Here is a 13868-nt window from a genome sequence, read left to right on the forward strand (position 1 = left end):
AGACAGGAAACGGAAAATTTATTGTTTGTTTTCACATTTTATTATACTAAATAATTTAATTAAAGGTTGAACCCAAAAATAGTGAAAACCCCGTAGGATAATACCAAAGGTCGAAATTTAACAAAAAAATTTCCTGATTGCCACTTATCGAGATACCCAAAAAGCGTAGTAGGTTGGTATGTGTAGGTGATATCTTTAAAAGCAGGTACTAATAACACTAAAACCAGCAAAATAGACGTCCAATCACGCAATAATAGTAACAGTCGCAGGTAATAAATGCCAATATTGAAATAAAAACCTTATCAAAAAGCTCTCACAAGGAAAAAGTGCACCTGCGTTGGTATTTTCTGTTATCCATATCAAACATGACGTCGCTAGAGTAAAGGAGAGGGAGAGAGAGAAACAAAAGTCCCTACTCCGAAAATCGGGATAAGAATCCTGGATATAAAAGCTTTTGTAGGATATGGCGAACGCCACAAGCCATCTTCATCCATTCTGGTATGATGCGGTCAGTCTTTGTGCTCCTCGCGGTTATTGCCGCTTTCTTGTTAATTTGCGTTCATTGTGCGCCTCGAGAGGTAAGTGATAATTATATTAAAATTGCATGTACGGAATTTTGCTGTTTTTGGATATCGAAAAATTGAAATAATACTGTTTGAAATAGTTTTTATATTAATTAGAATACGATTTGAGTTACTTAAAATTATTTTACAATTTAGTTTTCACACAATGTTATAAGTAACTTAGTGTATCGCTTTTTAAATTATTCTTAAACTATCACACTAAAATATTCGCATTTTGTTTTTGTACTTAACTAAATTATAAATTTCTTTAATGATTAGTAAAAATGTGGCTTCAAATGCTTAAATTTATTTTATACATTTTTTTACATTTTTATTCAATTAGTTTGTCTTAAAGTGAATAACATAAAATTTTATTAGCGATTTTTATGACCCGATTCTATCTAAATTTAAATTTGAAAGTATGCTGATTTTTAATGTAGTTTTTTATCTTTTTTTATTTTTGCAAAATGAAAAATTTTAAAACGTTTTAAACAGAAAAATATTTTTTTTAATTTAATTTTTTTTACACAACAGTTAACAAATGTAATTTTGTCTAGTGAAGAAAACTCTAATATTTATTCATTTTAATACTAGTTAAGTTAACACTCATTGTCCAAACCAAATCTAAATAACTCAAAATTAAATTTTTAAAATCTGTGTAAAACCTAAATGTTAAAATTAGGTGAAATTTTATTTCGCTAATTACCTGGTATTACCAAAATATATTTCAATTTTACTGTAAAGCCAATTTATTTTATTTAATATAAAATTTTTTTTTTATATTTTTTAATATTTTATTATTATTTGAAAATAATAACAATTTCTTTATTTTCGTGGCTTAGTATACTTTAAAAGGATTAAAAATAAATATTTTCCAAATTATATTTTAAAATAATTTAAAAATATCTTAATTGTGTAATTTGCATTTATAGACCATAGAAATTAGCAAATAAAAAGCCTTTTTTCTCGACACAAAAGTCATTTTTTACTAGTAAACAATATATAAACAATGTAAAATAGCTATTTGATATTATATCTAAAGGTGAAAACCGGCCAATCATATAGAAAGGTAACACAACTTTAATAACTTTTCTAAAAATGTACAAAACACTTTAATTTTGCTTAATAATAGGGACAATATCACATGTTTTCAGCTGTAAAAATTTCAAGAAGTTTTACTTAACAGTTATTACAAAATTGAAATTGTTTATCCCAGAAAGCTTTTATCTAGAAGGCTATTATGCATTAACTATTAGATTTTTATAAATTCTGAAAGTACCTCATTCAACAGAAGGGTTTTTTTTTATCAAATTAAAACATTTAATACTTAAAAAATTGATGTGGAATATTGTAAAATAGGTTTACAAAAGTACTGTGATTTTAAGCTCATAAACGTTTTATATAACTCAGACGCATCAACACATAGGAAGTAAATGTCTGCATTTTGTTCGAAATTTCTGCATTTTGTTCGAAATGTCTGCATTTTTACACGCATTTTAAAAACAAAATTCAATGTCCTACGACATTTATAACCCGAGTTAGTAGTTTTTTTTGTTTTTCGATTTTACTATTTCAAAAACTAAATTGATAAATTCAAAATAAAAGCCCCAACATCGCTGTTTCCAATAAACGAAAATTGATGTTTTTTTTTTAATTTGAGGTACCTCTTGCATAGGTTATACAAATTTAAATAGTTAATTTGTGAATTGTTTATTTAACTGAGTAATTTGTTCAAACATTTTAAAAGAAATATTTATTTAGCAAAATTTTACTTTTCTCGTATTATTAGTAGTAGAAAAAATATGACAAGATAGCTAGCTTAAATATTTATATATAATAGTTACAAAATAATGTCCCTTAAAAACAGTTATAAAAAAATTAACTTTTTATTTGAAAATCAAATCTATACGTGTTAATTTCACTTTAAGTATGCTTTTTTTACAATTACTCTTCTTGATTAAAAAACATTACAAAATTTTTTAAAAAATTAGTTATTATAACTTTGTATGAATACAAATAAAAAAAAGTAAAATTAAGTATCTAAATTGTTATATGTTAATTATATATACACATCGATTCCAAAATTTTTATTTCTAATTATACAAAGTTTATAACATTCAATTTGTGTAAAACATATTTGTAATATTTTTTGCGAAAAAGTAATTGTAAAAATAATAAGCATAATTCAAGAAAAATTAACATATAGATTTGATTTTCATATTAAAAAATAATTTGTGTTAAAAATTTTTTGTTAAAAGATATTATTTTTAACTACAATGTATAAATAATTAATTTACTTATTATTTGAAATCATTTTCTTCTTATACTAATAAGAGATAAGTAAAATTTTGTAACTTTGAATTGTTTACACCATGTTATAAGTTACTTAGTGTATCGCTTTTCAAATTAATCTCAAACTATCACACTACAATATTCGCATTTTGTTTTTGTACTTAATTAAATTATAAATTTCTTTAATGATTAGTAAAAATGTGGCTTCAAATGCTCAAATTTATTTTATACATTTTTTTTACATTTTTATTCAATTAGTTTGTCTTACAGTGAATAACATAAAATTTTATTAGCGATTTTTATGACCCGATTCTATCTAAATTTAAATTTGAAAGTATGCTGATTTTTAATGTAGTTTTTTATCTTTTTTTATTTTTGCAAAATGCCAATGTTTCAAACAAAAATATTTTTTTTAATTTTTTTTATAACAGTTAACAAATGTAATTTTGTCTAGTGAAGAAAACTCTAATATTTACCCATTTTAATACTAGTTAAGTTAACACTTATTATCCAAACCAAATCTAAATAACTCCAAATTAAATTTTTAAAATCTGTGTAAAACCTAAATGTTAAAATTAAGTGAAATTTCATTTCGATAATTTCCTGGTATTACCAAAATATATTTCAATTTAACTGTAAAGCCAATTTATTTTTTTTTTAATATGAAAAATATTTTTTTCATATTTTTTAATATTTTATATTTTTAAATATTTCGTATTTTTTAATATTTATTTTTAATCCTAAAAGGATTAAAAATAAATATTTTCCAAATTATATTTAAAAATAATTTAAAAATATCTTAATTTTGTAATTTGCGTTTATAGACCATAGAAATTAACAAATAAAAAGCCTTTTTTCGCGACACACTTTGATACAGGTATCTAACAATTACTTCGTATAAATTTGATGATAACAATATGTAATAAACCAAAGTTGCAAATGATTAAACGTCATTTTTTACTGGTAAACTATATATAAACAATGTAAAATCGCTATTTGTTTTTATATCTAAATGTGAAAACCGGCCAATTATATAGAAAAGTGAAACAACTTTAATAGCTTTTCTAAAAATGCACAAAACACTTTAATTTTGCCTAATAATAGGGACAATATCACATGTTTTCAGCTATAAAAATTTCAAGAAGTTTTATTTAACAGTTATTACAAAGTTGAAATTGTTATTGCCATAAAGCTTTTATCTACAACGTTAATATGCATAAACTATTAGATGTCTATAAATTCTGAAAGTACCTCATTCAACAGAAGGGTTTTTAACAAATTGAAACATTTAATGATTAAAAAATTGATATGGAATATTGTAAAATAGATTTACAAAAGTACTGTGATTTTAAGCTCATAAACGTTTTAAATAACTCAGACGCATCAACACATAGGAAGTAAATGTCTGCATTTTGTTTGAAATGTCTGCATTTTATTCGAAATTTCTGCATTTTTACACGTATTTTAAAAACAAAATTCAATGTCCTACGACAATTATAACCCGAGTTAGTAGTTTTTTTTTGTTTTTCGATTTTACTATTTCAAAAACTGAATTGATAAATTCAAAATAAAAGCCCCAACATCGCTGGTTCCAATAAACGAAAATTGATGTTTTTTTAATTTGAGGTACCTCGTTGCATAGGTTATACAAATTTAAATAGTTTATTTGTGAATTTTTTATTTAACTGAGTAATTTGTTCAAAGGTTTTAAAAGAAATATTTATTTTGAAAAATTTTACTTTTCTCGTATTATTACTAGTAGAAAAAAATATGACAAGATAGCTAGTTTAAATATTTATATATAATAGTTACAAATAATGTCCTACATCTAAATTGTTATATGTTAATTATATATATATATATATATACATCGATTCCATAATTTTTATTTCTAATTATACATAGTTTATAACATTCAATTTGTGTAAAACATATTTGTAATATTTTTTGCGAAAAAGTAATTGTAAAAATAATAAGCATAATTCAAGAAAAATTACATATAGATTTGATTTTCATAATAAAAAATATTTTTTGTTCAAAATTTTTTGTTAAAAGATATTATTTTTAACTACAATCTATAAATAATTACTTTGCTTATTATTTGAAATCATTTTCTTCTTATAATAATAAGAGATAAGTAAAATTTTGTAACTTTGAATTGTTTAAACAATGTTATAAGTCATTTAGTGTATCGCTTTTCAAATTATTCTCAAACTGTTACACTACAATATTCGCGTTTTGCTCTTATAATTAGTTAATTAAACTATAAATTTCTTTAATGATTAGTAAAAACGTGGCTTCAAATGCTTAAATTTATTTTATACATAGTTTATATATTTAAATTTATATGAAATATTAGTTAATATATTTTGTATTCTGTTAGAGAATGACTTTCATTGAGATAAAATTTTATAACCGATTTTTATGGCCTAATTCTATTTAAATTTAAATTTAAAATTATACTGATTTTTAATGTTCCTATCTTTTTTTATTTTTGCAAAATGCCAATGTTTCAAACAGAAAAATATTTTTTTTGATTTAATTTTATTTTAGAACAATTAACAAATGTTGTTTTGTATAGTAAAGATTTTAATTGTTTCTGTTTAACATAAACTCTAATATTTACCGATATTAATACTAGTTAAGTTAAAATTTTAACTTTCATTGTCCAAACCAAAACTAAATACCTATCTCTAAAATAAATTTTTAAAATCTGTGTAAAATTTAAAAGTTGAACACATGAAATTTTGTTTCGCTAATTACCTGGATTTATCAAAATATATTTAAATTTAAAAATAAAGCCAATTTATTTTTTTAAAATATGAAAAATATTTTTTTGCATTTGTTAATATTTTATTATTATTTAAAAATAATAAAAATTCTCTATTTCCGTGATTTACTCTATTATAAAAGTAATAAAAATAAATATTTTCTTAATTATATTTAAAAATAATATTGTTCTGAAGCTATTTTCTTGTGGCATTTTAAAGTAATTACTATTTAAATGGGAATAAGCCATAATTAAAGGTTAAAGTACGTTTATTGATGTTTCAATTTCCACTTCGGAAATCGTTCCCAAAATACAAACATTAGTATATTATATTATATACAAACTAATGTTTGTATTTTGAGAACGATTTCCGAAGTGAAGATTGAAACGTCAATAAACGTACTTTAACCTTTAATTGTGGCTTATTCCCATTTAAATAGTAATTATTTGAAAGTAATTAAAAAATATGTTAATGTTGTAATTCACGTTTATAGACCATATAAATTAGCAAATAAAAAGCCTTTTTCGTGATACCTTTTGATACGGGTATCTGACAATTGCTTTCGATATATTTGGTAACAATATGTATTAAACAAAATATGCAAAATAGTAAACGTCTTTTTTTACTTGTAAACAATATATAAACAATATAAAATTGCTATTTAATTTTATATCTAAAGGTGACTACCGCCAAATTATATGGAAAAGTGACAAAACTTTACTGAAAACCATAAAAAATTCTTTAAAATGGGAGTTTATACAGCTATTTTTGTTAATTTGTTGCCTAATATTGTAAAAACAGATTCAAAAGTCGAATTTTTAAAAATTCTTAATAACTGTTCTAAGAACCAGATCCTACTACATTTAGTAGGATCTGATTGCCCATATTAAAAGAGGAAGTTATTAAAAGCTGTTGTTACCACGTAACAAAAAAACAAAAAACAAAAATTTGTTTAATTTACTAATGTTTGTATTTTGAGAACGATTTCCGAAGTGGAAATTGAAACGTCAATAAACTTAGTTTAACCTTTAATTGTGGCTTATTTCCATTTAAATAACAATTACTTTAAAATGCCACAAGAATATAGCTTGAGAACAATTAAAATAATAACAACATTGAATCATTTGTTCAAATTTTTATGTCACTTCTCGTTTTCAAATAATTTCATGTAAATACAATTATTATTTTTAAACTTATTATTTAGTTTATATAATAATTAAATTTACTTTCAAATGATATTTATTTATATTTTATTATTAATTTAATATTTCGTCTAAATTTGACAGGCCTGTCAGAAGTAAACCACATATGCTTTGTTAATATGTTAGCAGGTGGCGTTGGGACCAAACAATAATTAAATAAATAATAAAACTACTTTATTTAATTTTAAAATATGTATTTAAATTTTAAAAATATAGAAAGCATAATATGAAGCTTCGCGCTCGTCTACAGTACCGCCCAGTGTACCATTTTTTTATTATGTCCCTTTGTTTCTTAGCCTCTTTGGTTTTCACCAGCTATTGATATGAAGATTCTCATTTTTAATTTTCCAAGTATTATTTTGGTTTGGACTGTCAGTTCAACTTTCGTTTCTCTAGCGTAGATCATTTTCAATCTTACACATAATCTATATATGTGCACTCAACCACCTAATCTCTAGCCTTACCCCTTTATAGAGTTTCCTTAGCTGAATACGCCTAAATATTAAAATCTCGAGACTTCTGTTAAAAAAAAAATGCTGCCAATCTGCAAATAGTATACAATACTTTTTATATCAATTTCTCAATTTTTACGGTAGGTGGTTCTGTTATATAATATTTGCATAATTTGTAATTCCAGGTAAAGTATTATTCAATTCCGTATATGACTCACTCGATTTTTCACTCATTTTTTGTTAATTAAATATCTCAAAACAACCAGGACATTGGATTTACATCTGACGCTGACAGTTTTTAAACCCGTGTATTTGATTGAGCATAATTATAGAATATTTATTCGGTCACTTATTACGGAATGAAAATATAGGCCACATATATAAGTAGACAAGGCGAACAGCTCGGGTTTGTTCGGAAAAATATTCCCATGAGAATTTTTACATATGTAATCACTTTCATGAGATAACCAAAAGTAAAGTTCAAAAGGTCGCCCAGGCAAAAAATTATTCAAACAATTTTTTCGTAACAAATTGTAACAACAATTTTTTTCGGCCCAGACCATTTTTTTATTTTTAAGATTATTTTAAACAAAATAAGTCGCCAGTAGTTTTTCTGTAAGCTTATTGTACAGTGTAACTGTAAAATATTATTTTTGAATACATCAAGGACTTAAATTTAAGTTCAAACCTTGTTCTACCATTTTCCAATAAGTATTTTGGTCCTAGTCCAGGGTTTCCTAAACTTATTCGTACTGTGACGCCGTTGGGACTTTGTTATTTTTTTACGACGCCCCCTCAACCCAACCCTCAATAATACTTACCAATTTTAGTACTAGTTTAGTAACAGGTTATAGTTATAACAAAAATACTATTTGAACATTTATATTTTTTATTAGAAATTAAGAACGAAATCAAGACATAGGCACAAAAATGAAAAGGGATATTTATTTATGTAACTAACTGGTTAATGTGTTGCTTTTTTGAGCACAGCTTATGAAACCGGGGCTCCAGTTTAGAAAAATTGTGACTCTCATTTCTTTTTTTAAGTTAATGATGACCTGTACTTGTTTTTAATTACGGCAACTGAAAAAAAGCTCGTTTTGCACAAGTACAAAGTCGCAAATGGTAATAAAACCTCTAATGCAGCAGTGGTGATGGCATGATATTCATGAGAAATTGAGCTCCAAAATTCAAACAGTTTGTCCTTGTCGTATTAAAGCTATAAGCTGGAATTACAGGACAATTCTGTCAGTTGTTTTTCTTCCTCTGTTGAAAGTGTCGATGGCGTGGATGACAGGAAAAGGTTTCTGACCCAGTCATATTGCTCCATGTCTTCGGGAAAATATTTCGCAAAGTGTTGGCTCAATGATAACATGTGTTGTGTAAACATATTTTTTAAAGGGGGATCAAGAATTTCTATCGATTTTTCTTGTAGAATACCTTGTAAAGGAGGGAAACAGTCAATTTCTTGATCTTCTAATTTTCTCTTCCACAAAAGCAACTTCGTCTGAAACCTAGTAATTTTATCTGACAATTGCAGGATATGAGGAGTGTTTCCCTACAAAGACTTATTGATCATTTAATTTATTAAACTTGTCACAGAGGTATGTTAATTTTATTATAAGCTCTGAATTAATAAAATTTTGCGCATCATCATAATGTGATTCTGTATGTAGATACGTATAAAATTCATTTTTTAATTTGTATACACGTGCGAGTACGTTGCCTTTGGACAGCCAACGAGAGTTGCAATAATAAATCAAAGAGGTGTGCTCGGCCCCCATTTCTTCACAAAGTTTATGGAAAAGTCTTAATTTCACGTGTTCACGTGAAAAATTGACAACAAAGAGCACAAAATCGCAAAGATTGGAGGAGTTTAAGGGAGGCCTATGTCCAGCAGTGGACGTAATAAATGAGGGCTGGATGATGATGATGATGATGATGATGATGTTTTAATGTAGTGCATCACTTTAATGATGCTATCCATCACAATACTTATTTCAGATGTAACGGTCTTTGCTGCTAAGCCCTCTCTGTGTATGACACAATGTGTCCATTTTACACTTAAAGCCTTGGTTTTGATGAGAGCTTGTAGTCCCCCCTACTGTCCAGACATCACTCGGGCACCATAAGTACACTCGAACACACAGTTATTCCAGTTAATATTATTTTCAGTCATATATGAGTTTATAATCTCGAATAAATCAGTAGCTATACAACTCTCACAAATTTTTAACAAAATAACTAATCCTCACATATATTTGTTTCTTGTATGTTCCGTACATAACATATTAGTTGAGCATCATCATTATTATCAGTCGCCTCGTCCAGTTAAATGACAAATAAACCTGAAAGTTTCCCCATAATTTGCTCATTAATATCCTCTGCCATGTCGTGAATACGGCGACTAACCGTATTGTTTGAAAGAGGTACATTTTTTAATTCTTTAGCTGCCGATTCTCCAATCATCACTATTACCATATCAACCGCTGCAAGTAAGATCAGTTCCTCAGCGATCGTATGCCTTTTTACATTTGGCAATACGGTAATCTACCATGTAAAATGCGAGCAATGCTTTGGTAGGAATTGACGCTCTTGAAACCAAAGCTGTGGTCTGATATTTAAGCTCTCGAAATTCTTACAAAAAAGTCTCTTGACTTACCTTGTAAATGACTTTGAGTTGATTCCAAATGCTGTTTAGTTTATTAGGAAGTTTACTTTCAGCCGCCAACAATTTGTGACAAACAACACATTGTGGAAGTTCTACATTTCCTTCAGTAACGCAGGTAAATCGAAAATCCAAATATTAGTCGTCAAATTTCCTATATTTATTCTTTTTACTTAAACTAACATTACTGCTCTCGCCTGATTCTTCATTTCGTTGTCTATTCTTTTAAATAGAAATATCCATTGTTGATAGCAAAAAACTCCGCGTGCGTAATAAAACAAAACAAAAGCTTGACTAAATGACATAACATGTGCGACAGTAGGGAACACGGGGGAGGGGAGCCGACCTGCGCCCGGTGCTCACTCGACTCAAGTGTTACCAACGTCCGGATAATTATCCGATTTTTTGATAATTTCGTGGATCATCAGATAATCTTCGGATTGAACAATTTTTTTAATAATTTCGGATAATTCAAGAGTCTATCAACTTGATGTTATATTTTTTATTTGATTTATTTATTATACATATATTTTATACTTATTTAAAATCAAATAAATATATTTTCTGTATTAAAAGTCCGCGCAGACACGCGACGTCCCTGGGACAACGCAGCGGCGCCCCAGGGCGTCGCGACGCACGGTTTGGAAAGCCCTGTCCTAGTCTATTTTAAAACATTGTTTATTCATCCTTAACGCTTATGATAGGATATGCGCTCGGGCTTCGGCTTGTAGAAGAAAGAGAAACGAGATCTAGGACCATCGAGCAAAAAGACAAAAGAGGGAATCTAATCGTTATGAAAAGGCGACCAAAAAAGTGGCCTCTGATGGCGGACATATCCGGAAATGCGAATGCGCCAAATTTAAATTTTCCGACACTTATTAACAGTAGCTATAAAATAGTTTTCAGAATGTGTCTTAGACGAGAAAATTTTAATTTAAAATTAACGATAACAGTCTAAAATGTGAAACAATTGTTAAAAAACTTCAATATAAATAAGATTTCATGTGACAGTTGGGACAAATAATAACATAACCCAACTAAATTTGATTTCTTAAACAAGGAAAGACTCTCTTTCCTTGTTTAATTTGGCCTCTCAAGATGGCACTTTCTGTCTAACAATATTTTTGCCCCCACTACCTTTATATTCCCTCTTTTGTCTTTTTGCTCGATGTCTAGGACACACATTTTTCCTGGTTTAAATTTTAATTGTACAAATTAGCGCACGATCATTATCAATTAAAAACAATGGTTTAGTAGTTATTTATGCACCAAGGGTGTTATGATTACGCACAGAGAGCAACATAATCCAGCCAGAGGGCATCTGGCCCGGGGATAGATGCTGCTTAAAGGGCGTAATCATCCATTAATACCAGTGATACATACAAGATTTTATTTTTTACTTCATATAATATAAAAACTAAAATTGGGACTTTTTTGTATATATTGTATGTGCCACTGGTGTTATAATACCGGATGATTATGCCCACCGAGCAACATCCATCCCTCGGGCCAGAGGGCCATCTCGCTGAAATATGTTGCTCTCCAAACGTAATCATCTTACTAACACCCTTGGTACATAAATAACTATTCAACCATTGTTTTTTTTAATTGATAATGAAGCGCGTATGGCAAGGCGGGCTTCATTACCCGAGCGTTTTGCCTTGTCTAAAGAAAATGTGTTTCAGAGCACCTATTATCCATAGCGATTTTTATTTTTTATTATTAAACATTATTTTGCAATTGTAACATTGACTATTTGCGTTCTATATATGATCTATAATAGATTATAAAAGGAACATTTGGAAATAATTAGGAAATTAAGGCATTTTTCACTAATTTTTCTTAAAATTCGTATTTCTTCTATCTTTAGTTGATATCTGGACCCTCCCTATTTAAATAAACACTGATCTTTGTTATGTTCAGATATTTGTTAGCTAATTACATACAAATTAAATATACAGTGAACGGCTAAATTATGGAATATTATCATTCTTTCGAGAACCATCGAGTTTTGAAGGAAATCCCGAAACAGGTCGATTTTTGTTATAAAATACCCATCTAATAACGTACATGGAGTAGGGATGACGTCACCGGTGTGGGTGTAGTGACATAACCGTTAATTTATTTAAATATAAATTGGTATAATGCGACACCTCATTTGAAGGAGAATTTAATTCTCTATTTAACGACATTACATTTTTAACTAAAATAGTTTTTTAAGGGTACAAAAACAATTTTTTTTAATTTAAATTCAACTAAATTACAACTAATGATTTAATTCATAATGTACTTTAAAATAACCAAATTATGCATAACAATTATTTCACATTTCATCAATCAAATCCTTTTTTCCAATGAAGCCACATTTGTTATACATAGTACCGTGAATCGTCAAAATTGAAGATATTGGAGTCAAGAAATCCCACATTGGATGACTGAGTCACACACGCAATATCCTCAAAAAGTAAATGTATGCGCTGGGGTCATTAATGACAGAATCATTGGCCCTTTATTCTTTGAAGAAAATCTAACAGGAGAAAGTTATTTAAGCCAAGGCCATCAAATTAAAATAAAAAAAACGTTATTGAACTTTTTTGAGAAATTAACTTATACCTGTCCTTGCTAACATGTATCCAAATGCCAATAATTCAAATTTACCTAGTGAAAATATCTGGTTTCAACAAGATGGAGCCCCTTCGCATTACGCACGTGAAGTACGTCAATGTTTAAATCATTGCTTTCCCAGGAGGTGGATCGGAAGACGGGGTTTTTCCTGTAGGATTACATAAAATCAAAAGTTTATGTCAATAGACCCCAAAACTTACGGGACTTGAAAGATAGAATTAGGCATGAAATAAGTCTAATTACCCCAGAAGTCATCCGCAATGTACTTGATGAATGTGTCCGTAGATTTGCATATTGTCAAGAAACCGATAAATGGCATTTCGAACGTTTAATTTAAAATAATTATTATGCATAATTTGGTTACTTTAAAGTACATTATTACTTAAATCATTAGTTGTACTTTAGTTGAATTTAAATTAAACAAAAATTGTTTTTGTACCCTTAAAAAAATATTTTGGTTAAAAATGTAATGTCGTTAAATAGAGAATTAAATTCTCGTTTAAATGAGGTGTCGCATTATACCGATTTCTATTTAAAAAAATTAACGATTACGTCACTACACCTACACCGGTGACATCATCCCTACTCCATGCACGTTATAACATGGGTATTTTATAACAAAAATCGACCTGTTTCGGGATTTACCCCAAATCTTGACGGTTGTCGAAATAATGATAATATTCCATAATTTAGCAGTTTACTGTATGTAAATCCTGTGACTCTAAGTTGTATTTCACTTTAGTATTATTAACAGAAGTATGAGCAAGGTACGGTATATTTAATTACTATTTTTAGTCCAGTCGTCACAGACGAAAATGGCATTAAACATCTAAAAATCATACGAACAAGCTGAATTTTGCTAAACCTAAACAGATGAAAAAAATTTTGTGACTCCTACCCTCAGGCTTCTCCTTAAAATCCTCCTCGTATAGGGGAAATGGAAAACATCGATGTACTAAGAATCTATAAGCCGTAGAAAAAAATTTTTTCACAAATAAGAAATGAAGCTAGGATAATTTTAAAGAAAAATGTTTATTAGAACTTTTTCTGTAGAATAAACCGTTCTCTTAGAAACAACGGTGGAAGGTTGAAGCTTGAGCGCTTGAAGCGACTGGCGATTTTGAATTTCAGTTACGTACGCGAAATAAATTTTTGTATTAACTTCGTTGAAAATTTGTTTCAAATCGATGATAAAAATTTTTATATGTTTTGATCAGACTGACCGATCAATAAAAATCAAAATGTATTTTAAGGGTGAAGTAGCTTTTTGCATTTTGCAGCAAAGGAAGTCAGTT

At 27.9% G+C, this 13868-nt stretch overlaps 1 protein-coding gene across 1 annotated transcript in view; it reads left to right on the top strand.

The window, feature by feature from the left end:
• Nucleotides 1-429: 429 nt before the first annotated feature.
• Nucleotides 430-13868, top strand: part of LOC140443815 (uncharacterized) — a 92468-nt gene continuing 79029 nt past the window's right edge. Inside the window, exon 1 of the mRNA XM_072535275.1 lies at nucleotides 430-578. Coding sequence (XP_072391376.1) covers nucleotides 501-578 — 78 coding nt within the window. The 5' untranslated portion in view covers nucleotides 430-500. The remainder of the gene's footprint in view (nucleotides 579-13868) is intronic.

The sequence above is a fragment of the Diabrotica undecimpunctata genome, chromosome 6 (assembly GCF_040954645.1).
Source record: "Diabrotica undecimpunctata isolate CICGRU chromosome 6, icDiaUnde3, whole genome shotgun sequence".
In the NCBI taxonomy this organism is placed as follows: Eukaryota; Metazoa; Arthropoda; class Insecta; order Coleoptera; family Chrysomelidae; genus Diabrotica; species Diabrotica undecimpunctata.